Source organism: Fusarium vanettenii (assembly GCF_000151355.1).
Source record: "Fusarium vanettenii 77-13-4 chromosome 13 genomic scaffold NECHAsca_55_chr13_4_0, whole genome shotgun sequence".
In the NCBI taxonomy this organism is placed as follows: domain Eukaryota; kingdom Fungi; phylum Ascomycota; class Sordariomycetes; order Hypocreales; family Nectriaceae; genus Fusarium; species Fusarium vanettenii.
The window spans coordinates 77,942-103,055 of record NW_003315834.1 but is presented as its reverse complement, the minus strand read 5'-3'; the positions used below and the strand labels follow the sequence as shown (position 1 = coordinate 103,055).

Genomic DNA, 25,114 nt, shown 5'->3' with positions numbered 1-25,114 from the left:
AAATTCATCTTCAAGTACTCTCTCCAGCCAAGTTTTCAACTACCCTCTCGAGCCGAGTTATTCTTCCGAGCCAGTCAGCGCCATTTCCTCATCGCCCACTCAGTCGCCACAACATCCATTCAGCGTCGGTCATAGAGAGAAACAGCCTTCAATTCTCCCAGCAGTATGTTTGACGGATCTCCTTGGCTTGGATAGGAGTTTTATATGAGGGATTGGGAGAGTCCGGGTTAGGTCGAGATATTCCTTCATCTTTCGTCAATCTTTGAGCGAACCCCCACAACTGCACGACAACCAAATTGCTTCTTCTTGGATCCTTATCTACATACCTACATACATCCAATATTTGCATTCCTTTTGGAATTAGCCAAATCTGTTAGCATCCCGCTCAGCCGCAGCTGCAGCTCTTCACCGGGTTCAGCTTTGCGAAATAGAATTACAATCAATGCATGTCGCACTCCACGTTCTATTATCGCCCTGACCTCAACGTGATACGACCGGGCGCTAAGTGACCAGGCTCTGAAGCTGTTGGATGTGAGTGAAAGTTGCCTCTTTGGCCCCCGTTCCTCGCCAAGGCTTCAACTGACAGCCTGCTGATGCCGTCCCAAAATGCACGAATCACACTGAAACATAGCCGTTGTGGCTGTTGCCCAGGGGCACTTTCAGCTTGCTCATATGACCAGTTCCCCCTGAAGAATCACACCGTACTCCGCACATGCAGATGTTCTTGACGCAATGCATGCGTAGTTTCCTGAGGCAAGCTGCAATTGGAGAGAGTGTGTGAGTTCCCATCACCCTCGGTGCATGACTCCATCGAGGGTGGGTGAGACTCTGAGAGCCTGATTTTCAAGAGAGGGGCAGAAGCATTCTTAAAGAGACAAGGGTCGCAAGGCAGATTTGATCAAGACAAGACACCCAATCCATTTTTACCAGTCGCAAGGCACACTTTGACTCGTCCTTACAATTTGACTTGCCCTTCTGGTCCCTTACGGACTGGCCTGGCTATTTTTGTTGTTTTAACCAAGACCAAGATCCGGTAAGGCTCTTCGGTGTTACGTTACCCTACCTACGTCACAATCTCGAGTCAAGCGTTTGCTCGACAGCCACCAACACGGGTAGCCGCCGGGATCGTGCACACAATCGAACCAACCAGGTATGCTTCCTGTTAGACAGCTGAGGGGAATGGGCCCAGCATAGTTGTCTAACCCCTTCTGAATAGATATTGCGGTTTTCATACCATCTTTTGAGCAACCAAGAGCGCTTGGCACAACTACCATGATGGGTTCCTCTGAGAGTTGGCTATCGGGCGAACCCACCCGTCTCACCATAGAGCCCATGGACGTTGTGGATGATTCCATGGGCAATGCCATGGACATTACCATGCAGAATTCCGAGAATTACTCCAAGAATTATTCCATGGATGCTTCCATGGATGATGTCCCAGATGATGCTACGGATGATACCTCGGATGATACGGATGGAGACTTTGATCTCTGTGACGAGATCTTCCACGCGATGCAAGTGAACAACCAAGGCAAGCAGTTCATTCCAGCCGATAAAATAGCCCGCCTTGCCTCTCCTGATGCTATCGAGGGCGAACTCATGAAAGAGAACCTACATATTGAGTTGGCCAGCCTCGTCAACTACGTGCTCAACAAGCCGGCCATCAAGATATTCCTCATTCTGGTCTCGTGCGGAAAAGCTGTTGCTACGGCTAAGATATATGCTAGCGGCTTGAGCGATGAACACTTACCTCTGTGTGAACCAGACGGCTCAAAAAGTGGCAAGCGCCTGAAGTCACTCGGCCCAGCCCCTGATACTGGTTCAGTCCTGGACCCGCTTCGTTCATGGCGTCATGCTCAACGATGCGAATTTCTTGAGAAGCAATGGATTTTCATGGCTCCTGTATTTACTGGGGAAAATTTCGTATACAAGCTTCACAAGCGCTGTCCTCTGCCATTTGTACCGTTCAGCAGCAAAGACCAGCCACAGAGTGGACCTCATGGGGGGCTGTCTGGCTCGGTTCGAGAAATTAAAGTACACGAGGCACATCAGCAAGTTCTTCCCCAGGTATGTTGCAAGCTAGTATCCTTCTATGAGCATGCAATGTCATTAACAAAATTCAGAAGGATGGAAGGCCCATTCGCGTCGCCCTCAAGACCATCTGGCCCCAGATGGGTCACTACTTTCACCAAGAGGAAGACACGTTAAGCGTCATCCAGAAAATCGACCACCCCCACCTCATCAAGCCAATTGCCTCATACCAATATCACACTGAGGAGAATGGCTGCTTCTTGTTTCCATGGGCCGAACGTGGAAACCTGAAGGAGTTCTGGAAAACAGAAAAAACCATCCCCCTGAAGAATCGTGAGATGATGGGCTGGATGCTTAAACAGATGTGTGGTCTCTGTGATGCCCTTAGCATTTTGCATGCCAAGAATCGCCGCCATGGGGACATAAAACCCGAAAACATACTTCTCTTTGAAGAGGGTGACTACAACGGCACCCTGCGCATTGCTGATGTGGGATTGGCAAAGTTTCATGCCGAAGCAACAGAGAGGCGTATTCTTCTCGAAGAGAGAACCAAGACCATGACGGGAACCACACGATACCTTTCCCCCGAGTTCGTCCACGAGCCACAGATCCCGCGAGTCTTTGACGTCTGGTCTTTAGGCTGTGTTTTTATCGAATTTCTCATCTGGACGCTCCATGGATACGATCAACTGTTTAACTTCCGAAAAGCCAGCTGTGCACACTTCTGGAATGAGGTAAACGATGAGTTCGTCATTCACACCGAGGTGCAGGCGTGGCTTTCCAACCTATCAAAAATCCTCGAAGGCTCTAACACAGCCTTGCAGGACCTGCTCGAGGTAGTGAAGTCGCACATGCTAGTTCCTAACTGGAAGATACGCAGTGCGAGCAGCAAGGTGCGTGAGAAGCTAACTGAGATCTGCCACAAAGCAACAAATGACCAGGGGTATCTCATCAACCCTATTATCGAGGCACGAGCCAGAACAAACCCTCCGCGATCGAAAGAGTCTCCCCAGAGCCTTGCTCCCGGCGAGAAGCCCAGAAGTAGATTAGCCCCTCAGAAGCAGGGCTCGTTTGACGTCCATGTCGTGGGACCGGACGACGAGGTTAATAATAGCCACCTAATGGTTAACACAACAACCAGTCAGCAAGTAAGTCCGGCCTTGCTTCCCACTTTGAGGTGTCTACTAATAAGTGTTCTTAGTATGTAGGTTGACATACTGGATCGCTCATCCGTGAGGACTCATGTACTAACATTAGCGACAGAATGTGAGATGAGGAGGCAACTTACTTGAACTGACTTGTCGCTAACCAGTCACCTTCCAGATGGTCAGCAACAGTATACATGCCCGAGAACTTGTAGTTGCTGACCGTTGATCAGGAGGTAGGTTCCTGTTTCACCGCAACGCTACACTCAATACTAAGAAACTCAGCAAGTACACAGGCTCAACAAAGACACCTGGCGGTCAAAAGCCGATAATGAATTTGCACAAGGCTTGTTCTCCAATTCTGACTGGTCCCATCGGCATCCTACTCAAGCTCCTTCAAAGCTCTGCCGCAAGTGCACGTCATTGGACGTTTGGCAGCCAGGCTTCGAGTTTGGTAGCTTGGTTGGTGATATCAAGGCGAGATCCAAGGAATGTGATCTTTGCGATCTCTTTTCCCAAGTTGCTGAAAAGCTAAAATTGGAGGACAACGTGAGGCTCTTGAGTCGGCGTTTCGACTCTGTCATGCGGATCATGCCAGATGGCCCAACGATTTTGTCACTCTATTCAGACCCTGGTATTTGAACAAGCACCTTCCCGAGACTTCATCAAACCCGCTAACTAGAGCCGGTGCAGAGCAAGCTCCGGCCAGCCCAGATGCCCAGGTTGGATACCCTCACCTGCCCAAACCTGGAAGCCCCTCCCAGTTTGCCTTTATCCGGGAATGGCTACGGGTTTGTCGAGAGACACATCACCATGGACACCTACGCGACGCGAGCCTCAACCCGGCAGAGCTTCCAACCCGTGTCATTGACCTCGGGGTCTTAGACAAGCCTAAGCTTCAGCTGATATCCGGTGAGGTCATGCAGTCACACGAGTATTTCGCCTTGAGCCATTGCTGGGGCAAGGGCGCTATGATGTTCCGGGCCCTCAAGGAGAACATCGAGACTCTCACTAAGGCAATTGACTTCCGTCGCCTCCCTCGTACATTCCAAGAGGCTATCAGGACCGCACGTGGCTTGAACGTAAGGTACTTATGGATTGATTCCTTGTGTATTATCCAAGATGATGATGAAGACTGGAAGCGTGAAGCCGCTCGAATGCAGCAGGTCTTCAGCAATGCCACTTGCGTCATTGCGGCCAGCTCTGCCGGCTCATCAGCTGAAGGTTTCTTGGAGACGAGACGAGACGACCGATCTTTTGTCATGCTGCGTTCCCCTTCTGGAGTTATCAGCTATGTCTGTAAGTTTATCGACAACTTTGCCCAAGATATGGAAGAGGCGCCCCTGAATAAGCGTGGATGGGTGCTGCAGGAGAGAGCACTGGCACGCCGATCCATCCACTTTACCGCGACTCAGGTTTACCTAGAATGTGGCAATGGTGTACATTGCGAGAGCTTGATGAAGTTGACCAAGTACGTCCATCCACATCGCTATGCTCTGCATCTAGCTAACCGGCCCCAGTGACCAAGCAGCTTTCTTGGGCGATTCTGACTTTCCCAACTCTGTCCTTGAGTACTACAAGGGTGGCAGGATTGTTCTTTCACAGAACCTGTTCAAAATGTACTCGACACTCAAGTTTACCAAATCATCAGATCGACCGATTGCCATATCTGGTCTGGAGAAGAGACTGATGTCAGCCTTCGAGACAAGGGGAGGGTATGGTGTCTTCCAGGCCTTCTTCGAGCGCAGTCTCCTGTGGCAGCGACCAGAGGCGAGCTCCTTGGCTCGCATTACCTACCCAGCGGATCGAAATGTGCCATCTTGGTCTTGGATGTCCTACGATGGTAGCATCACTTATGTCGATGCGCCGTTCGAGAAAGTCGACTGGACCAAAGACTACGAGTCTCCGTTTCAAGCCAAGACCGGGAGGCAATACTGGGGGACCAACGAGAACAATTCATCCCCTATTATCAGGTCAAAGTCGGCAAGAAGGTTCTCCTCGTCAGCCGACCCGGAGAGGGTCTTGGAGGGAATCAGGTTTGATCTGGGGGCTTCTACATACTACCAGCTCGGGGCTCTTCGATGCATTGTCATTGGAAAGGCCAAGTCATCCGGTTCCGATGACTCTGCCCTGCACTATGTCTTGGTCATCACTGCTTCGTCCTTGGGAAAACCTGAGGCGTACGTGCGGGTTGGGGTTGGGATTTTGTTGAAGAGTCTTATCTCTTGGGACTCAAAGGAATATGTCGAGGTGCATTAGAGCTACTTGACTTTCTTTGTAGGGGTGGCTCTCTGGACTGATTTGATGCACCTGCTTTCGTTTGGAGATACTGCAGTGCTTTTTAAGAGTTCTGTTTTCTGTAGTCCACGCACTTATTTGCCTTAATGCGACATCCTAGGATCCCTATCAAATAGTCAATTGTGTTATCTTGGAGTGCTAAAGCGTCGATGAAATCTAAGACCGAATGCTGGAGGCTCAAAGCGGACGCATGCTGCGTAGGAAGGGAGTCCATGTGCGATTTCAACCCTGTTTATCTTACTCACTTGGGCAGAGTCGCTTCCATTGGTGCCCGCCTCATGAGCCGTCCTTGAGATGCTTCGAGGATGGATTGTTGAATTCAGACGATACCTGTAGTAGTAACTTCCCAACAACTAGAACATGTCGTTCTGAAACCTTGGTATTCTCGTATTCTAGATGCAAGCGCATCAACTTATTCATCTTGATATCATTTGTCTGCACCAGATTGATGACGGATGCAAGTATGCTAGGATTCCATGTCAGCTGCGCCACTGGGTGGCTTTCAAAGCACCAATCAGGCATCATTATGCGACCTGACGTCTGCCTTGACCATATGCTGACATGGGCCAGGCACATAAGCAGCCAACTCCCATATCAGACAATCACCGCATCAAGAGCTAACTTCATTCTGTAACCAGGTCGCAGTTGCGAATTTCAATATGGCCTCCCCCATATCTGACCTCTCGGGTTCCTCAGACCATGACAAGAAGCAGGTCCCAAGTCCGGACAGCTTTGAGCCACGTGAAAACTCTCCCGACATCACTCACGTGAAGGACAAGTTTCCAAAGGTTAAGGATGAAGTTTGGTTAGCACAGCGTCTAGGAAACGCCATTACCAAACGACGCATGATCATCCGGTATAGACAGGCCAAAAATGCTCAACCTGCAACAGCCAAGGATCTTGTCTCTGACGACATGACCGAGCAAGCGTCAACCTCTTCGCCCGCGACTTCTTTCATCAGTTCGTCTGACGAAGCTACGAGCCAGGACATTCCGGACCTGGACCACTTGACGTTCAACGGAAAGAAGCTGGAATTTGGAGAACCCATCGAGTGCCCATACTGCAGAACAACCCAGGTTCTGAGTACCCAAGCGGAATGGAGGCAAGCGTTTGACCAGAGACAAACCATTGCCGTTAAAACTAACAACTGAGCAGAAAGCACGTCTTAGCTGACCTTCAGGCGTATGTGTGCACCTTCAAAGACTGCACTTCTGGTCTCTTTACGACTCAAAAGGAATGGCTCACTCACGAAATGACTGAACACGTGCAGCAATGGATCTGCAGTCGTTGCCACGACGCTGAGAAGCCAACATTTGAAACTATGTCCAAAATTAAAGAGCACATCGAGGCCACGCACACGGCTGAGGAGAATCCTACCGAAATCTTGAAAGCGAGCCAAGTACCTCTCAAGCCTTTGGGAACCTCTTCATGCCTTCTATGTGATGAATGGGAACCACCTACTAAGGAGTCTCAAAACGTCAAGGAATTCTATCAACACCTGGGAAAGCACCAGAAAGTTCTCGCTCTTGAAGCCCTGCCAATGTCGTTGGACGGGCTGAGCTGCGATGATGGGCGCCTACTTCATTGTTCCCCCTGTGGCCATGTTTGGACCCCAAGCGAGAGAGGAGAATCCTGTCCGGCGTGCCATGATGGCAAAGGAAAAGTGAGATCAGTCCTGGTCAGCCCATGTATAACCATGCTAACTTGACACAGCGTCTCCCCCGGCAAGTAAAGATGTCAACACCCTTCCCTCCACGCTGGGAAGTCAAGATAGCCCCGGGCCGTAACAGGGTATACTTTGTCGACCACAATGAGGGTCAAACAACCTGGATCGACCCTCGCAGCACGGAAGCCAGGCTTGTCTCCAACACACTCAAGATTGGGCCACTTCCCGCAGGCTGGGAGCTCAGGTTGGAGGAGAAATCAGGCCGTATCTATTTCGTGGACCACAATTCAAGCACGACGACCTGGGATGACCCGCGCGAAAAGGCGGATGATGAGAAATCGAAGCCGCTGCCTGAGGAGCGGAAGAGAAGGGCTCTTAGCAGTCGCCTGTAATTGTTGGTCACGGTTCAAGGCTCTTAAGAGTGCAGCTCAAGAGACGAAATGACTGCGCTGGAATGGGCGACGAATTAGGGATGGGTGCAGGAAAGAGAGAGACATGCACATATAACTTCGTACTCAAAGGTTGTGATGGACCCAATTCTAAGTCATGTTGATACCTATCGTCAGTATGCGTTCGCATTACTCTCTGCGATTAACGATGATTGAACCTATGGGGTCTCATTAAGCATTTGCGAAATGGTCGGGATGTCACCCTCTCAAGCGATTATCGCGCACCAAATGCGACGGAACAGGGATGACCCGTCCAAAGCCCTGCTGACAATATTCAATAATGGCGCGTGATATTGGTTCCCTAGAGAAGAAGGCTGTTGAGTCGACGTTAAACGAGTGACATGCTTGTCAGGCACCGAGAGCAAATAGAAAGGATCCGCCAAGGCTAAATTCCAACTTTGATAACCTTAGCGAAGTGCTTGGCGATGCCTAGAAGCCGCACCAGTGACAACCTCCCGGGATGATGCTTGGTCGGTGCCTGTCAAGCCCTGGCGGCGCCCTCGGGCGTTAAGCACGGCACTTGGGAGCACATAAGCGGAGATGGCGCTCGTTTATTTAATTTTCTGAAACTCAGCTCGCGTATCTGCCTTGCCGTTAGTGGAGGAATGGATCCTTTGTGCCTCGCGTGGCTTGTCCTTGCATGGGAGAGTGGACTAGTTTCTTCAGTCTAGACTCATTCCAGCGTCCTTCGAGTTCAGCCGTAACCAGAAATAAATGACATGTGCCTCATCCCGCCGAGTTACCCGGTCTCGACCGCTGATAAAGACAAGTTATGTAAAGGTAATGCTGTCCCCGCGTTTTCGCTCGGTCTTGTCTGGTTGACATCTATCATCATCGTTGTTAGTGCTGCTCTACCAGCACAACTCGCCAAGATGCCCTTCGATTTCAAGGCCTACGATGAGAAGTGCAGGGGACTCAATCTCGAGGAGCTCCAGCGGGAGTGGGAGCATTACACCCGCCTCATCTCCGGTGCCGCAACCTCTACGGCCGTCTCAGGCATGGCCATCCCCCTCACTCTCGGAGTGTCGACCATCGGCGTGGCCATGGCCGCACCCGCTATTCACAACGCCCGCAAGAAGCGCGAGATCATCGAGCGACACCTCAATAGACTCCAGGCGACGCATCACACACGAAAGCGAGATGTCTTAGGGAGCATGGCTGTTAGCGGCACTATCGGCGTTGTCACACTGGGAGTTGGCTCTATGGGCGCCGACGCTGTCGCTACTGCTGGAGCAGAGCATGGGATTCAGTCAATCGTTGCCAACGAAACCGCCATCAAGATTGCGACGCATGCTGCCCTCGATGGAGCGGGAATGGCCATTGAACACAAGCACACGGATCGTCTCAAGAAGAAGGATGCCCTCAAGGCATTCAAGAAGGCCGGTGTCTTCAAGGCCGTCCAAGATGCCAAGGCCGCCGAAGCTGGATATTCGATCCAGCCCTACAACCAGCAGGGGTACCCTTATGCCGCCGCTGGTAGCTCCTCTCAAGCACCTCTCATTCCTCCTCCCCCGCCATACACTCCAGCCGATGGGCAGACGCCGGCTCCTCCCTCTTATGCATTGAATGCGAACGGTTATCCTCAGGACTTCAAGGCGCCTATGGCTTATACACCGGCCCCTCAGGGTCAACAGTATATGATCCCGGACGCCACTGGCCAGCAGCCTGCATCGCAATATTATGGCTATCCTCCACAGCCGGGTGTCCCTCAGCAGCAAGGTGTTCCTCAACAGCAGGCTTCTTATCAGCAGCAACCAAGCCAACAGCCCTACCAGCAACCAATCTCCTACCAGCAGCAAATTCCTGGTCAACAGGCGCCGCAGCAACGAGTCTTTTCTCCCCAGCAAGTCCCCGTCCAGCATCAAACCATCCCTCAACAGCAGGTTCAACAGGTTGCCTCTCTACAACAGGCTCTCCCTCAGCAACAAGTTCCACCACCTGGTCATTATTCTACACCTTCATTCAGCTCTCAAGTCCTCTCGCCGCCTCAGACCCCAGCCGTGGGATATCCTCCCCAGGTCGTGCAGGCGCAACAAAATATCCAGTCCCCGGCCATCTCTCAGCCACAGCCTCATGAGCAACCAGGTTACTTTACGCAGACGACGGCGAACCCACCAAACAACCCTGCCCCCTCAACTCAAATGTACGACATGTCGGGCATCAAGGGCGCTCTTCCGGCTCAAACGCCTGCACCAACGGGTTCATCATATCAGCCACCACCACCCCAGCAGTACTCTGTTGCTCCTTTGCCAACGCCCGCTCAGGAACAGCCCCAGAATTACACATATCTCCCAGCGCAAACGCCTCAGCCAGCTGTAGCGGGATACCCTCCTCCCATCTCTCTCCCCCCTCAGCCAACTCCTCAGCCGGCAACTGCTCAAGCAGCTTCAGTCTCGGTTCATCCGCCACCAACACCACAGCCCGTGTCTACAGTCCAGGTGCCACCAGTCTCGGTGCCTCCTCAGGCGACACCACAAGCGGTGCCTACACTTCAAACACCGTCAGTCGAGTACCAGCAACCAGCTGCCCCTGCTCCCCAAGCCCAGTACTATCCACAAGCCACGTACCAACACACCGGAACATATCAACAAGCCCAGGTCCCACCACCTCCTCCCCAGGAGGACCCCAACAGGAGGGCTTCGATGATCAGCACGCCACAGCATCCTCTCGCTCCACACCCTACCTACAATCCTCAACACTACCAACCAGCATCTCATCAGCAAGCGTATACCCATTCTGCGTATCCAACTGCCCATACACCTGCACCGCCCCAGCAAACACCAGCACCATATCAAGCAGCGCAATATCAGGCTCCTCCTCCTGTAGCAAGCAACACTGCCCCTCAGTATCAACCCAATGCGCACTACTCTGTTCCTGGTCAACCTCAAGAGCAGTATAAGCCAGCTACTCAATGGCAGAACGGACAGCCTACCCATCAACCTCAACACAGCCAACAGTATTACTACCCTCCAACTCCAGTCTCGTTGCCTAATTCTCCACCAGTAGCGCAGTAAGCTGGTGCCCTGATTTTGAATGAACTGGCATTACCAACAAGTTGGAAGCTGGCACGAAGTTAATGAAGGAACGTACATGTTATTCAGTTACCCATCTCAGTCTACCTAATTGCACATCGCTCTGCTAGTCCTGTGTTAATTGTATTTCCATTACACCCTGCCTCCACATGCTTCTGTCTCGGCACATTCTTCCGTTGATCAGGCACAGTCTTCTGAGTGGCCAATCCTCGAAGAAAGGGAACAAAAGCAAACTCTCGACCTGTTGGCGCTGGCGCGGCCCGCTCTGAATTGGCCAACCAATGATGTCTGTAGTCAAGACGGACGGCCCTGAAAGCCAACAAGGATGGTGTTGTTGACTAGCGTAATAGGCCCACAGAAAGGATTCAAGTGCCTGAAGCATTGTTACTGAGCTGAGAGCATGGGTGATTCTCTCTATCACCGCTGTAAAGAGTCGTTCAGCATCAGCAAGCTCTCACTATCGTTGGAGACAAGCATGCCAAGATACGGAAACCAAGATGTTACTCGCCATCCACGATATCAAGTCTGGAAAGGCGTCGCCATCCGTCCTCCATGTCAAGAGCAACTACGCTATCTAGCGCCACAAATCAATAGTCCCAGCGAGCCAGGCTTCTTTGGACGCTTCTACGAAGTAAACGGGCACCTCATTTCACCCGCGTGAGATCGATTGGCAAAGTCACCTCCCGATGGTGGCTGTCTTTTTTAAACAGGTTGCATCCCAAACTTTCTCTCCTGGATTTCGGTCTTCAGCGATTGTCACTCTTTACCAGTCACTCGTTTCCAGTCGTTCGTTATTACATCATCGCCAAGATGAGAACCGTTATTCCCCTTCTTCAGCTTTTGGCTCTTGGTCATCAGGCCGCCGCGTCAGTGTGCAGGCCGCGAGTGACATCGTCTTCTCTCTCTATTGAGTCCGTCACCACTTCTGCTTCGACTGCCGCTTCCAGCACTGTCGAGTCCACCACCTGGAGCGGCACCGAGACAGCGTCTTCAAGTACCGAGACTGTTTCCCTGAGCACTACCGAGACCGCCTCCTCATCTACCGAGTCGGCTTCTTTGAGCACCACTGAAAGTGCCACCATCAGCACCACTGAGACAGCGTCATTGAGCACCACCGACTCCTCCACCGTCGTCTCGACCACCAGCAGCGCGTCCGAGAGCATCTCGACCGACTCCTCCACCATCACCTCCAGCACGCTATTCACCACGACAACCTCGACCGCCGAGGCTTCGTCCACCACATCGTCCGTCCCCGAAGGTCCACCGGAGCTCCTCGTCAATAGAGGCTTCGAGGACAAGGACTCCCTAAGCCCCTGGCAGCAGTACCAGACTTCGGGAACCGTCGCCATCGCCACTGATGAGTCCCATTCAGGCGGCCAGTCTGCCCACATAACTTGGTCATCCCCCCTCACCCCCCGAGGCCAGTACGACTACAACACCGGCGTGATCCAACACGTGCCGGCCTCCAATGTTGCAGTCGACACGCAGTACGAATTCTCCGTCTGGGTCAAATTGGACCCCAGCATGAGATGCCAAAGCTTCTACATCGCTTGCTCCATCGGGGATGGCTTCGTCCCTGGTTCCTTCAAGAACACAGCCGTTCCTGGTGTTGGTGGTTGGTTACAGCTCACGACGACCTGCCAGTACACCCAGACCTGGCTGAACGCGGGACCAGGAGTGGCAGTCATTGGTCAGTGCACTGAGGCCGATTACTATGTCGACGACGCTAGTTTCAAGCTGGTTGTTTAGGGGGTTATCTAACATTCTGTCCGGTTGGAGTCTTGGGAGTGAGGGTGTTTTCAGGGAAGGGGGTTTCTCGATGCACAAACTTGTACATACATCTTCTTCAAGTACACGCACACGCATTGGACATATACATCTCTTTGAGGCATCACAGATTACGACTATCCTACCCATGACCTACCAAGCATTTGTCCAATCACCGAAGCAGGCTCCGTCTCCCGTGTGTGCAGAGCTAGCCTCAGCCCAATGCCAATCACAAGGCTCAAATTGGGAAAGCTGAGCCTCTGTTTTGTTCCAGTACTAAATCCCAAATCTGTGGCGCAGTCTCTTCCCCCTGCCATACTCCAAGCCATTACTTGACTACTCGTTTAGATGTCGACTCGAGTTCTGAACTACAAGCTCTCATCACATGCTTTTCAGGGGATTTACAACCAGCCATTGTTTCAGGAAGCATTAGCAGTGGTCTTCCAACTCACAAATAATGGTACACGTGGTTCCAATGTTTCATACTCCCCCCTTCAGCATCCCCGCTACGCCATTCCTTCAGTCTGGGCATGAATCCTCGGGCACCTCGCTTACCACCCCAAGGCACACATCTCTCTCTGATTGTAAATTCAATATGTGTTGTGCGCAGATCATTGAGCCTAGCATCGGCATACCCGCATTAGCTCACCTGTCAGCCCGTGTGATGTTGGCGGTCAAGACAGTCTATGACCAGGCTCTCTCGGCCTTATTAACACATCCCTGGTTTAGGCAGCAGAATTTCGACAGCCATAATAGGAAAGCAGGTCTTTTGTTTCTCTGAGTTGTTTCTGCTCTGATCAGACTGCGCATATCTTTCAATTCCTTACTTGACACTTTTCAAAAGACGCGCAAGCTCGCCAACCTCTACGGATATCAAACCCCAACCCGTCAAAGGCATGCCATTGTGTATACCGCAGGTGAGACACTGCAGCCCTCAATGCAACATTGACAGCATCATCAAAGCACAGACCGGGTGATCAAATACATCACTTGTCAAGAATGGCTCATCCTGGCAGGACACACGCTCCATGCCTCAAAGTACCAGTTGAATGTCTCGTGGCATTAACTCTATGTACGTCTTATCATATACATTAAACCTCGTGTCTCTCTCCACATTTCCCAGCGACTCTGTATCATCGCGAGTCAAAATAGGGTTCCCCCCTCATCAATCTTTGTGCCAACACCAAACCTCAAGTCTCTAACCGCGCCGCGTATTCGATAGACATAACCACGCCGGCCAGTGCCCCCTCTTTGTCGACGCCCGTCTAAAGCTCTTTGCACTCATTGTACTCGAGCCAGAATCCCCAGTCTTCAGCTTAGAGATCTTCCTCTGATCATACCCCTTTCTCAAAAGGGCCTTTTGCACGTCATTCTGACCATACCTATCCTTGCCTATTGTATGCGCGCCCCTGCAAACCAGAACTCTAATAATTCGATGTAGTTCCGCCTCGCTCTGTCCTTGCCGGAGTGCAAGCATCAGCGGTGTCCTATCTCCTGAGCAAAGGGCGTTCACGTTAGCTCCTTTCTCAACCAGGATCTTGACAAGCCCGGCTTGAAGCTGATAGCAAAACAGGTGCAAAGCCGTCTGTCCGTAGCCATCCTTTGTGTCGATATCAATATTTTCCAACTCAGGACGGCTCGGCAGACTCCTGACAGTCTCTACCGCTTGGAGCACTATCCGAAGTGTCTCCTTGTCTCGACACCTATGAATTGGTGTCTGTCTGTTTGCGTCTCTAACGAGGACCAGGTACGGCCTTGTTAGAAGCTTCTTCAAGACCTCGATGTTTGAGTTGCTAACAGCGACAAGAAGAGGTGTGTCTCCATTCCTATCCTCCATCTCATAGAACTCTTCTAAGGTCATGAGCTCCTCCAGGACTGAGATATTCATTCCCCGATCTCGGGCAGCCACATGCAGCGGTGTATCTCCGTCCTTGTTTGTGGTTTGGGTGAAGGTGAGCTCATCCTCACCAGTCACAATGAATCCCTCAGAAGTGCACCAAGCAACAGCTCGAGCAAGGCCATCCCGTCTCGGTACAAAGTCGTCTCCGAGCTCATCACGCATCTCGGCTCGAAACGCGTCCACGTCAATGTGTCTCCTGCTTCTCTGGTATTGACCTACAGTCAGGTTGTAGGTCTCGCAAATCTCCCGATGATAGTCGTCCTTCCCCAGCCGTACGTAATCATCGATAGCGTGTCGAAAGAAATCGATGGCTTTGTTAGTTTCGTTGAGATCGGCAAACATCTCGGCGATTCGGCGCTGCTCGTCACACAGCTTGGGGGTCGTGTGAGGGCGTGACTCGGCTAGCACCGTGGAACCGAGCATATCAAGCCTCTCGACGGCACTTGATACGGCGGTTTGATCATGCTTCTGGCATGAAATAGCGATGTCGACGTACTTCTCCGCCAGATTGACCCGCTCTGCCATGTCCAACGTATAGTCAGGCTGTTGTTCCCTCAACTCCTTTCCGAGCTCGATCGCTTGCCGTTGGAACGGCAGGGCAAGAATGGGCATGTCGGCCTCGAAGAAGCGAGTAGCCCAGTTCTGTGCTGCCTCAAACTTGTACTGGAGCTCTCTGACGCTACCCTTTCTGCGTCCTGATGAAGGCAGCAGGAGGTTGTCAGTTTGTGCGTTCGATGGGTCCGGGTTCTCGCGGAAGCGCTGCGTCGCCGTGTCCGTCAGCAAGGCCTGAGTGGTCTGCCTCCATATCTGCAGCTTCTGATCGTCGGTCGATAATCGTGGAAATACCGTCCCGAGCTCGTTGAGGACCTCTCTGACTCTCTCGACGGGGCCTGAGTCTAATCTATCTCGAGATGTCAGAAGAAATCAAGGACAAGGGCAAGTGTTTACTTACTGACTCAGGACCGAAGCACTAATCTGAAAGATCTGGATACTTCGGTCGACTCGCTTGATTAGGTGGTCATCCTGATCCAGCTTCGATCGAAACGCCATCATTACTTTATCCCTAAAACTTGGGTTTCCTCCATAGAAGGCATCTGCATCTGGTATCCCTAGACCAGAGAGGTCCTCCTGGAAGTGCTCGAGGTGTGCGCCAATGGATGCAAGATACTTCTCTTGTGTAGGTGTCAAATCGGTTGCTCGCCATCTCTCCAACCTCTCCTTCATGAGCGAGCATGAATTCTTCAACACATCGCTCACCACGGCCCAGTGCTGGGCGTCAGCTGGGGAGTTGCTGACGGCCTTGATCAGGGCGTCAAAGACACTCCAAGTCTTGAGGCCCGTCACGATGAGGGCAATAACCGCTGAAGCTGGTTCAGCCATGCTTGAGTGAGGGTCTCACGCCCCCTCAGGCTTTGCTCTTGTCCTTCTCGCGGTCTGTATGGCTTCGAAGGATGATGCTAAACGCAAGTCCAGGCGGAACAAATGCGGAGTCTACAGATCTCCCCCACCCCCGGATTTGCGTAGTGACATATACCAAGTAAGCATATTGCACTGCCTCATAAGCCCTGCAAGGCGAAGGACCACTGCCTTGTACTGAGCGAGCCAACCGTTTGCCGTTGGGACCGACAAGTGACGTTCTTGGCAGTCAAGGATCCCTGTAGAGCTGGAAAGTCCTTCATCCCCCCCCCCTTGCCGCCCGTGGCTGAGTCGATCCAACACGCCTTGCTTTCAAATCGTCTCCCGTGTTGGTTGTCTCTCGATATTTTGCTCAAATTGTGGCTTAGCCGTTTTCCATGACCTAAAATGAAACCACTGATCTGCAGCCAATATGACCTTTAATTGAAAATCATCTGGATTTTTGTCGAATCAGGGGCCTTGGACTCACAGCCTGCAGGATACATACACAAACTACACCACAACCGGGCGAGAATGCCTTGCAGTGACTGTTCGTGTTCGCGCGTTGTGTTACATGCATGCTGACTCGATGCCACATATGTGGTTGCCTGTTCTCCCGCTGCAGGCTGATTTCATTTGTGATGGAATCATGAGGTTTGGGAGTTACTTGTTATTTGTCTGCCTTGGAACGGGGTTGTACAAGATCAGCAAAGGCATATTTCTCCAACTTTTACTCCGATCTTTTTGAGGCCTAAATATTCACTCTCTAAGCCAGTTGAACTTCGGCAGCTTGGATCAACAGCCTCAAACTCATCATGGCTCGCCAACCAGCCGAAGCCGACGGTCGCTCTCAGCCTCGAGGCCTGATCGATGGATGGATCGGAGAGCAGATCGAAGATAGAGAGGAGCTGGGAAACCCACTCAGTATGCCAAAGTTCTCATCCTCAAATAGTTTTCTTTGTACTGACCCTTTTCAAAGCCAATGTCGAGGACAGCACTCTTCGAGAAGCCTGTAGACAACTGTCTCAACAGTCCAAGGTCGACTACAAACAACTCGTTAATGCTGCGGAAGTCGCCAAACGCCGATATGACTATTACTGCTTCTCAAAGGATACCATTGCCGGCACCAATCCTCCAGACGGTCCTGCCCAGGCTCTCAAGGTGACCCTCAGCCTCGACGATAAAAAGGCTCTCATTGCAGAGCGAGAACGGCTATTCTCCGGCAGGGGGATGCTCATCATCATCTGTACCGTCTCTCTTGCCGCATTCCTCCAAGGTCATGTCCAGTCGTCTATCAACGCGGGGAGTCTGTTTGCCGAGACAGTTGGCATCACTGAGCCCCGTCTAATCAACCTCACTGCATCCATGTCCAACTACACCTTGGACTTTATTCAAGATTCCATCAACGATATCAACAACGGTATACAACAGGACACATACCTGGACAAATTCATCCCCCAGAATGGCACATACAATGAGATCGACCCAACTGAACCCAACTCACCGGGCCTCAATATGACTGGGCTTGGGGTCACCAGCAATGCAAAGTGGCAGCTGGGCGGCATGAATGCCATTCCCTTTCTGACGGCAGCCTTCCCGGGCGCACCGCTCTCTCTACCTGTCAACTATTGCTTTGGTCGTCGCGGGGCCCTCGGTATCTCTGCCCTTCTCATTATTGCCAGTTCTTTGGGCTCAGCCTTTGCTTCCACGTGGCAGCAGGTCCTTGGCGCAAGGATCGTCGGCGGAATAGGTGAGTCATCTCCAAGATCCGATAGCAACTACGCACCTCTTGAGTCTAGATTAACACATCCCCAACAGCCATGGGAATCAAGGCCGTCAGCGCCCCTATCCTTGCTTCTGAGACAGCCGTGGGCTACTGGAGAGGCTCTACCATCCTAGCATGGCAGCTATGGTGAGACACGCCCCCCCTTTTCTGTATCTCAATCACTAACATCGACATCCAGGGTCGCGTGTGGCATAATGATCGGGTTCGTCGTCAACCTCGTAATCGCCAGCGCCACAAACGTCCTCGACACGGTGCCCTCTCACATCTACCGCATCATCAGGGAGAACAATACTGACGTCGTCATTAACCCATTCTCTTCTTCTGGGTACCAATCACGATATCTCGCCTTTCAACTGATCCTCGGCGCCCCTCTTGTTCCTTCAATCCTACTCCTGATCGCCTTGTGCTTTTGCTACGAGAGCCCACGGTTCTACATGAGGCCGGGGACACCCAACTACAACCTCGAACGAGCCTTTGAGATTCTCCGCAAGGTCCGAAAGAACGAGGTTTGTATTCCCTTTATCCACTCTCGGCATTGTCTTGGTCTAACAGATTCATCAGCTACAAGCTACTCGTGACTTCTTTCTCATCTGGTGGTCGATCAAGAGTAGCGCCGCCAAACAGGAAGCGAAGCAACATTCCCTCAAGGCCGGCCAAGTCAAGGGGGAGAACACACAGAGTACCCAGAAGGCCAAGGACGATGATGTCGACTCGGGCTTGACATACATGTCTCGCATCTGGGTAGTCCTCAAGCTCTCTGCAAGACAGTTCAGGCCTCTGTTCAATCAGCAACATCTGAGAAACGCCCTGCTGAGCAGCTGTACCGTCGCTCTAGCCCAGCAGCTATGTGGCAGTATGTTCCCATTGTTACAGGTCCTCTTTAAATGCCTCGCTAATCTTGTCGACAGTCAACGTGTTCGCCTTTTACTCAAGTAAGCATACTTCAGGAGAAGACGATATTGGATACTGACAACCCTTGTAGACGAGCTCTTTAGTAACTACGGAGTCGAAAAGAGTATGGGTTACAGTTTTGGTTTCGGTGGTGTCAACTTCTTCTTTGCCTTGCTAGCAATGAGGTTTGTGTACTTCAAGGGTGCCTTATTACATATCTAACCTCTCCCAGGTCCATTGATATCATCGGACGAAGACGGTGGCTCTTGTCCACCCTCCCGGTGATGAGTGTCTGTTTAATGGCTGCGGCTATTGCATACGCAGTCGACGGCACAAGAGTCACATCTCGAGGAGCCCAGGGTTCTGAGTCCATAGCTGGCATCGTCTTCATCTACTGTGAGTAGCCCAGGAAATCTCGTGTGTAGGAGACATACTAATTCACGTCTTAGTATTTGCTGCTGCGTACTCTCCAGGTCTTGGTAGGTCTAGATCCAAGTTTTTACGTGTGTTCGTCTAACACAAGCAGGTCCAATCCCCTTCACTCTCGCCTCTGAAAGGTTCGTGTCTTGAACTATTGCGTGAACTTAGAAGCTAACCAGTCTCAGTTTCCCTCTGTCAAACCGAGAAGCCGTATGTTCATGATCCAGACTATAATATATCATCATCTCGTGCAATACTAACACATTTTCTGCAGGGTGCTTCAGTAGCCATATCCATCAACCTACTTTTCGCGGGCATCCTAACAATCCTGATCCCCAGTATCAACAGAGAGTTCAAGATCGAGGGTACTCTCGGTTTCTTTGCTGGACTGAACGTGGTCGCGTTCATTCTCGTCTGGCTGTTTGTCGAGGAGACAAAGCGGCTACCGCTGGAGGAGCTGGAAAAGGTGTACGACAACCCCAAGTTCGATTTCGCCAAGTATCAGCTTTTTACGCGTCTTCCTTACCATATGAAGCGTCTGGCATCTTGCTTTGGAGAGGTTGAGGAGCCTGAAAGCTTTGATGAGATCGTGCTCAAGAAGACGAGGAGGGCGGGAGATCCGGCCGACACGTCAGATGATGATGTTCCACCGCGACCAGGGACTAATTAGTCGCTCACTTTATTGCGGTTTAGATATAGGACAGTTAGGAGCTGTTTACAGTAGGTATTGTGGCATTGTATCATAGGTATAGATTGGTTGGAAAAGGTTAATAAAAGCCTTGCATGAACGAGATTTCGGTCCGCCCTCCTTCTCTACACTTGTATCAGAGGCTTATCGAGACCACAAAAGTGTATCATTGCGAATAGAATAGCAATCATGAAGCTATCTCAGACCCCGAATCGGGAAATTTGGATGATGGTCGCACGATCAGAGCTGACAGAGCATCATCAAGGTGGGGGTCACGATGCTGGCCAAAGTCAAAAAGCCAACCACAACAACCATCTACAGATGGATACACACGTGACATGGAACAGCTTTAAACCTTGGATCTATGGGCAGTGATATCATATTTCTTACTGGGTTATTGGCATTCTATTCACCAGTTATTGTTTTAACCTTAAGCACATCCAATCCTCTGAAACTCTTGGCGCAAAGTCCAAACCCCCCTGATGATCTTCCCCCAGAGTCCCGTCCCCTAACTTTTAGCGCCCGCTGCTTAAAGTGCGCCCACACAACCTTAATACGTAACCCCGCGACGTCATCAGCCATCAAAAGATCACAAGACCCAACCCAATCCAAACCTCAACATCAACATCTCCCTTCCTAGGATCCTTCTTCTCCTACAGCATCATCGCGATACCTCGAAAATGGCTCCTCCGCGTCCATACATGTACAATTACGGCGATGGCCCGCAGCCACCTCCTCCTCCGCCCTATGGATACTACCCACCATACCAAACCCACGTCGTCGTCACCCCTCCTCGTCAGGACCGTCGACGCTCCTGCGCGAGGTTCGTCGTTTCCACGGCGCGTCAATTCTCGCTCATCATTCCATTCGTCATCGTCATCCTGAGCATATGGTGGTCCTTCCGGTATCAGGTCTGCCCCAGCGATGCGGCCGTGGGACACCCGTGCTCATGGCTGCTGTGGTTGAGTCTACCTATCGTATGCTATCCTATCATGCTTTCCACTGTCAGAACGCCATACTGATATAGACTCAGGCCATCGCCTCGGCTATCTGGAGTATCGCCATGATCATTTCGGCCCGTCGCGCCCTCCATCACATGTCACATGTGCCCACGCCCGTCAATGCTGCGGTCCAACTCGTCCTCGCCATCGGCGCGACCGTCTGCTTCGCCCTACTCGTCTATCACATGGAGACCTACGACTATTGGACTAGATACACAGAGGGCGGAATGGCTGCGCTCCTTGCGATGCTCTTGTGAGTCGCCTTGAAAGTCAGCTTGCTCACTGCTAACCACTGCTTCAGCATCGTCAATTGGATCCTATTTATCTGGACACTGAAGGAGATCAAAGAAGACCGACAACAGCGGCAGCATGCAAACAGTCACATTCCCATATAAGGTAAACAAATCTGACGAAATGACAATTTCTAAACTTTTACATGAAGCAGTCATTGGGACTGCACAGTACCTGTCGACGATTGTAACCCTTGAAAGCTGGGCAAAAAAGATAACCACCCACGCTCCATTTCCCTATTATCATACAGTAATACCGCTCTTGTGACATAGACCGATCCCGGGTATTATTGGCACCATGAGTCTAACTCAAGTGCCGGTACATGTTCAGCTCGTCTTCACATGCTGCCACCAAATCCCCCATGAGCCGCGAAGCGCAGCTGGTAGTCGCGGAGGTCAGCCCAGTTACGTAGCTCCTCCTCCTCGTCTTGCGACGTCATTTGGTTCGGGTCTGTCGCCTCGAGGCCTGTGCCGTTGGTGGCGCCCGTCTTTTCAAGCTTGACGAGAATGTTGATCAGTTGTGAAAGCGCTTCCTCCGATTTGATCGCGAATGGTCCCTTGCGCTCCGGTGCATCATTGAGGAGCGTCGATGCTACCTGACGGATCTTGTTGATGAGGGAGCCCCCGTTTGGCTCCATGTTGCGCTGGGAAATTGATCCTAGAACCGTAAGGAGGCCCTGGACAATGAGCTCCCGCTCAGACGACATGAAATCGTGGATTTCCTTCTCATCAGCATCCTGTGCCGCCTTTTCCTCCTCCGACTGACCGTCGAGGGGATTGGTATTCTGTTGCTGCTCGGAAAGATGAACATCACGGAGGTCAAAGTAGAGTTCGACGAAATATGACCGAGTTGCCAGTTGCGAAACATAGATATTACCCTTCTGAATCTCGTACTGGAGGTGACGACGCCGCGCTGGGTGATTCTTGATCACATTGCGAAGGTCGTGCGCGGGTTGACTGTTTGGCCAGGTTGGGGGCACGTAATGCATCCCAGCTTCGTCCAAGCTGGTGGCCTCATCCCCGTGGTTTCCAAGCTGAAGCTCTGGTGGAAGGTTATCTGTGATACTCTTCGCAGCCAGAAGGCCATCACGGAGCAGGATGCGCTGGTCGGCCCAAGGAAGAGTGCTCATGCCATAAGCCAGCTCGAGACTGACGATGCCGTTCATGGTGGTGTAAATGTCAATGGCGAACCGGAAGCCTGTTAAAAGGGTAACACTGCCATCCTGCTGGTGGATGACTTCGTTGGCAAGTACACAAATGTCATCCACATTTTCAGGGTATGCGGGATATGGGAGACTAGGGGTCGAGGGCGCAATCACCATATCCGCAGAAGAGGTACCGAGTTGTGAGAAGGAACTAGACTATAGTCAGCACAGAACTACAAGGATCTCGCATAGATAAGCACATACCGCACGCCAAGAAGAAGGCAATAGAAAATGCGCTTCCCAATCTGGTCCTTGACGTGGTTAAACGGCAGGGGGTCCGGTGAACAGTTGTCGTTACCAAAAGTAGGCAAATCCCCGGCGTGCTTGGGTCGATGGAAGCCGAGCTCGCGGAGAAGAGTCAAGGTCTCGGCAAAGAATTGACCCGAGGGATTCCACTGATGGGTATATCCCGAAGCCAGGCCCAGGAAATAGCTAGTCGCAGCGTCGTCAAGCGTCTTGGGCTGCTTGAGCACCCACCGACTCCCTCGTGTGAGCAGCGAAATCTCACGGCATTTTTCAACCATGACGATTGCCCGAGGGAAGAGATGAGTGCTGTGCTGTGCTTTGAGGTGCTCTCTCGCGCTTCGTGGGAAGGATGCCACAAGGGCGCAGATCATGCTCGCCAGGAGACCAAGGAACTCGGGCTTGGTGCGATCTTCGCGATTGGCAAAAGACTGGCGGAATGTAGGCTCATGAGGAAACGGCGCCAGGGGGTGGATGTATGTGAAGAAGTCATCAACCAGGAGTTCGAGAACAGGCATTGGTGCGATAGATTCGGCATCCAGAGCGCCCTCAGTCGAAATATTCATCAACGTCTTGGCCGCAGTCTGAGGCGAAGGTGACATGGCTCCAAACACAGCAGCAGCTGTCGCCACAGCTTGAGTGTCCGCGCGGGCACGCTTAGCAGCTTTTGCGGCTTCGGCGTGCTTGTTCGGGGGGCCTCGCCGCTTCGTCTCACGGTTAAAGGTACAGTCGACGCCCAGTTCTCGGCATGGTCTGCAAGGGATGTTGGAGTCGTCACACTTGACTTTGCGCATACTACACATATCACAGGCGCGTCGGAGACGGGTTAATTTGGGGTTAATGGTCGGATCGCGCATGACCCCGCCAGGACCAGGGACGAGGTGAGTCGCCATATCCGTCGCATGGGGAATCCCTCCAGTAACGACATGGTGAGGTTGGAGGCCATCTGGGGATGTCGCGTCGAGCGTCTGGTGTTGGTGGTGGCCAACGGCCTCAGCGGCAGCCACGGCAGCATGCTGGAGGGCCTGAGGGCTGTTAATCTGGTGGTTTATAGCATGAGCAGCATCGCTGGCTGCCTGGAGCATTTCGAGGCCATTGCTGGCGTAGGCGTGGACCGAGGCATGCGACGTGGGTGAGGGTGGAGGAGGTGAGCCCGACATGGTGACGGTTCGTATCGATTCGTCACGCTGCGCCGGGCCTGCGACGGCGGGCGTCGACGGTGGCTTGCGGAGCACCGGGCTCGGCGGGCGGAGCTGGGCTGGGTGTAAGCGGGACCCTGAGGACGGGCCTGGATGGATCGTCGGGGTGTTCGAGGGTAGAATGTCGGAGGAAATACGGGTGTTGAGGGGTGTTGAAGCGAGGTGAGGCCGATGAGCCGGCCAGGAGCTGGAGTAGCATGTATCACATGACCCATCTCAGATGCTTATTAAGCGAATTGAGGCTCTGTTGGCGTCATTTGATGAGGAGCTAGGTTACCCTGGAGCAGCAACCCAAAATCCCGACATTTCAGTCAATCCTCGCTAAACTTCCAGCATGAAGACGTGATGCTCGATTATCAATCTATCTAATCTGTCTCGTATCCAGGGTATCCCTTCGGTGTGGCTTCTTGCATGACGCACTCATATGTCACATGGAAATGGGTGTGTTGGATCTTGTCGTGATATCGACCATCAACATCAACATTGTGATTACGTCGAGGTACACTTCCATACAGTGACATCCCTAATCATCGTGCAATTAACAATATGGATAATCTCGTGAGATCTGTGTACAAGATGGTAAACTTCAAAGACCAAATTGGGAGCTCAAGAGACACCCCCAGGTTACATGATGCCACATGGGGGTATCGCATCATGGGGAACCAGAATCGGGGAAATAACCCACGACTATGGGGCCTATGCGTTCATCTGATGACTGACCGAGTCCCATCGGGAATTTTGGGGGGAGGGGGGGTCCTCGCGGATCTGGCATCATCTGGTCCTTGCTTGCGGCTGAGGTGTACACGGACGAGACCGATAAGACCGAACTGCCGGCGCAGCACAGTTAAATGAAGCGTTCGGTTGCTGTGGCATTCTGGAAGACGGCGGCTTGGCTGGCTGAATACACGAGGAGTCATGGGATTTGATGAAAAGTCCATGCTTTGTGCTAACATAGCTGTCATAGAGCTAAGCTGTGGTGGAGTTTAAGAGTCCCCTCCCAGCGAGAGAGCTCAGGGTGAAGCTTGGCAACTCGCTCTCAGCTCCCTGCAAAGCATAAGCTGTCGCGTGCACTGACTATTACTCCTCAAAACACACCACTCCTCAAACCCAAGCTGTCATGCAGATCTCGGATGCTCTCGCAGTCTAGAAACATGGGATTTCGCTTAGCTCTCCTTCTCCCGCTTGCCGCCGCCGCCGCCTTTCAACGGTCGTCCCGGAAGTGAAACACGACCCAATCACATGGGTTGGAATTTTTCTTTTCTAACATGATCGGGGTCTCGTAGCCAATCAAAGGACGCGTCCCCCGCAAGTCGCCGTTGTTTCTTTGGGAGGGTTTCTATTTGTGACAGGCGGCATGATGACGACGAGCGAATCAGGAGCGTGATTATCTTTTCCACCTCAAACGATTCAACCTCTGTTTTCTGGCCATTTTCACAATATGACCTTATAGTAACCTCACTCAACAACACTCGATCCTCTCTGTCATCCTCCAGGCTCAATTCCTCCTTTCCTCGGGTGCATCCGGGCTGGCCACGCCGGGCACCGACCTCCCAACGGAGTCACGGACCCCTGGGACGACGGCCCCACTCATCAGCCCACCGTCACCATCGTCTGATGTTGGCGACCTGGCGTGATGGGCTCAGCCTGGAGCCCAGACAGAGCCAAACAGCACCAGCCAAGGACGGACGGAGCAAGGCGAGACTCGGGA

At 52.1% G+C, this 25,114-nt stretch overlaps 7 protein-coding genes across 7 annotated transcripts; 5 read left to right on the top strand and 2 right to left on the bottom strand.

Moving 5' to 3' along the window:
• Positions 1–1,275: 1,275 nt before the first annotated feature.
• NECHADRAFT_88069 (uncharacterized protein) lies at positions 1,276–5,476 on the top strand (the record flags this gene model as incomplete). The annotated part of the gene is made up of 9 exons (XM_003040925.1): positions 1,276–2,067; positions 2,124–2,924; positions 2,973–3,179; positions 3,233–3,235; positions 3,392–3,412; positions 3,462–3,810; positions 3,870–4,647; positions 4,697–5,356; positions 5,458–5,476. 9 exons carry the CDS (start codon positions 1,276–1,278, stop codon positions 5,474–5,476), a joined length of 3,630 nt encoding a protein of 1,209 aa, XP_003040971.1.
• A 657-nt stretch (positions 5,477–6,133) lies between these two features.
• NECHADRAFT_88068 (uncharacterized protein) lies at positions 6,134–7,532 on the top strand (the record flags this gene model as incomplete). The annotated part of the gene is made up of 3 exons (XM_003040924.1): positions 6,134–6,582; positions 6,630–7,137; positions 7,188–7,532. 3 exons carry the CDS (start codon positions 6,134–6,136, stop codon positions 7,530–7,532), a joined length of 1,302 nt encoding a protein of 433 aa, XP_003040970.1.
• Positions 7,533–8,461: 929 nt separating this feature from the next.
• On the top strand, positions 8,462–10,415 carry NECHADRAFT_97942 (uncharacterized protein; the record flags this gene model as incomplete). Its single annotated transcript, XM_003040923.1, has 5 exons — positions 8,462–9,308; positions 9,349–9,517; positions 9,556–9,985; positions 10,055–10,314; positions 10,364–10,415. 5 exons carry the CDS (start codon positions 8,462–8,464, stop codon positions 10,413–10,415), a joined length of 1,758 nt encoding a protein of 585 aa, XP_003040969.1.
• A 3,171-nt stretch (positions 10,416–13,586) lies between these two features.
• NECHADRAFT_88066 (uncharacterized protein) lies at positions 13,587–15,668 on the bottom strand (the record flags this gene model as incomplete). The annotated part of the gene is made up of 2 exons (XM_003040897.1): positions 13,587–15,189; positions 15,241–15,668. 2 exons carry the CDS (start codon positions 15,666–15,668, stop codon positions 13,587–13,589), a joined length of 2,031 nt encoding a protein of 676 aa, XP_003040943.1.
• An 885-nt stretch (positions 15,669–16,553) lies between these two features.
• On the top strand, positions 16,554–19,450 carry NECHADRAFT_54538 (uncharacterized protein; the record flags this gene model as incomplete). The annotated part of the gene is made up of 11 exons (XM_003040922.1): positions 16,554–17,050; positions 17,222–17,433; positions 17,502–17,595; positions 17,648–17,708; positions 17,754–17,975; positions 18,031–18,062; positions 18,150–18,322; positions 18,378–18,401; positions 18,452–18,545; positions 18,593–18,683; positions 18,989–19,450. 11 exons carry the CDS (start codon positions 16,554–16,556, stop codon positions 19,448–19,450), a joined length of 1,962 nt encoding a protein of 653 aa, XP_003040968.1.
• Positions 19,451–20,148: 698 nt separating this feature from the next.
• Positions 20,149–20,864, top strand: NECHADRAFT_88064 (uncharacterized protein; the record flags this gene model as incomplete). Its single annotated transcript, XM_003040921.1, has 3 exons — positions 20,149–20,445; positions 20,496–20,722; positions 20,771–20,864. 3 exons carry the CDS (start codon positions 20,149–20,151, stop codon positions 20,862–20,864), a joined length of 618 nt encoding a protein of 205 aa, XP_003040967.1.
• A 233-nt stretch (positions 20,865–21,097) lies between these two features.
• On the bottom strand, positions 21,098–23,367 carry NECHADRAFT_97941 (uncharacterized protein; the record flags this gene model as incomplete). Its single annotated transcript, XM_003040896.1, has 2 exons — positions 21,098–22,115; positions 22,169–23,367. The coding sequence occupies 2 exons, from the start codon at positions 23,365–23,367 to the stop codon at positions 21,098–21,100; spliced, it is 2,217 nt and encodes a 738-aa protein (XP_003040942.1).
• Positions 23,368–25,114: the final 1,747 nt, after the last annotated feature.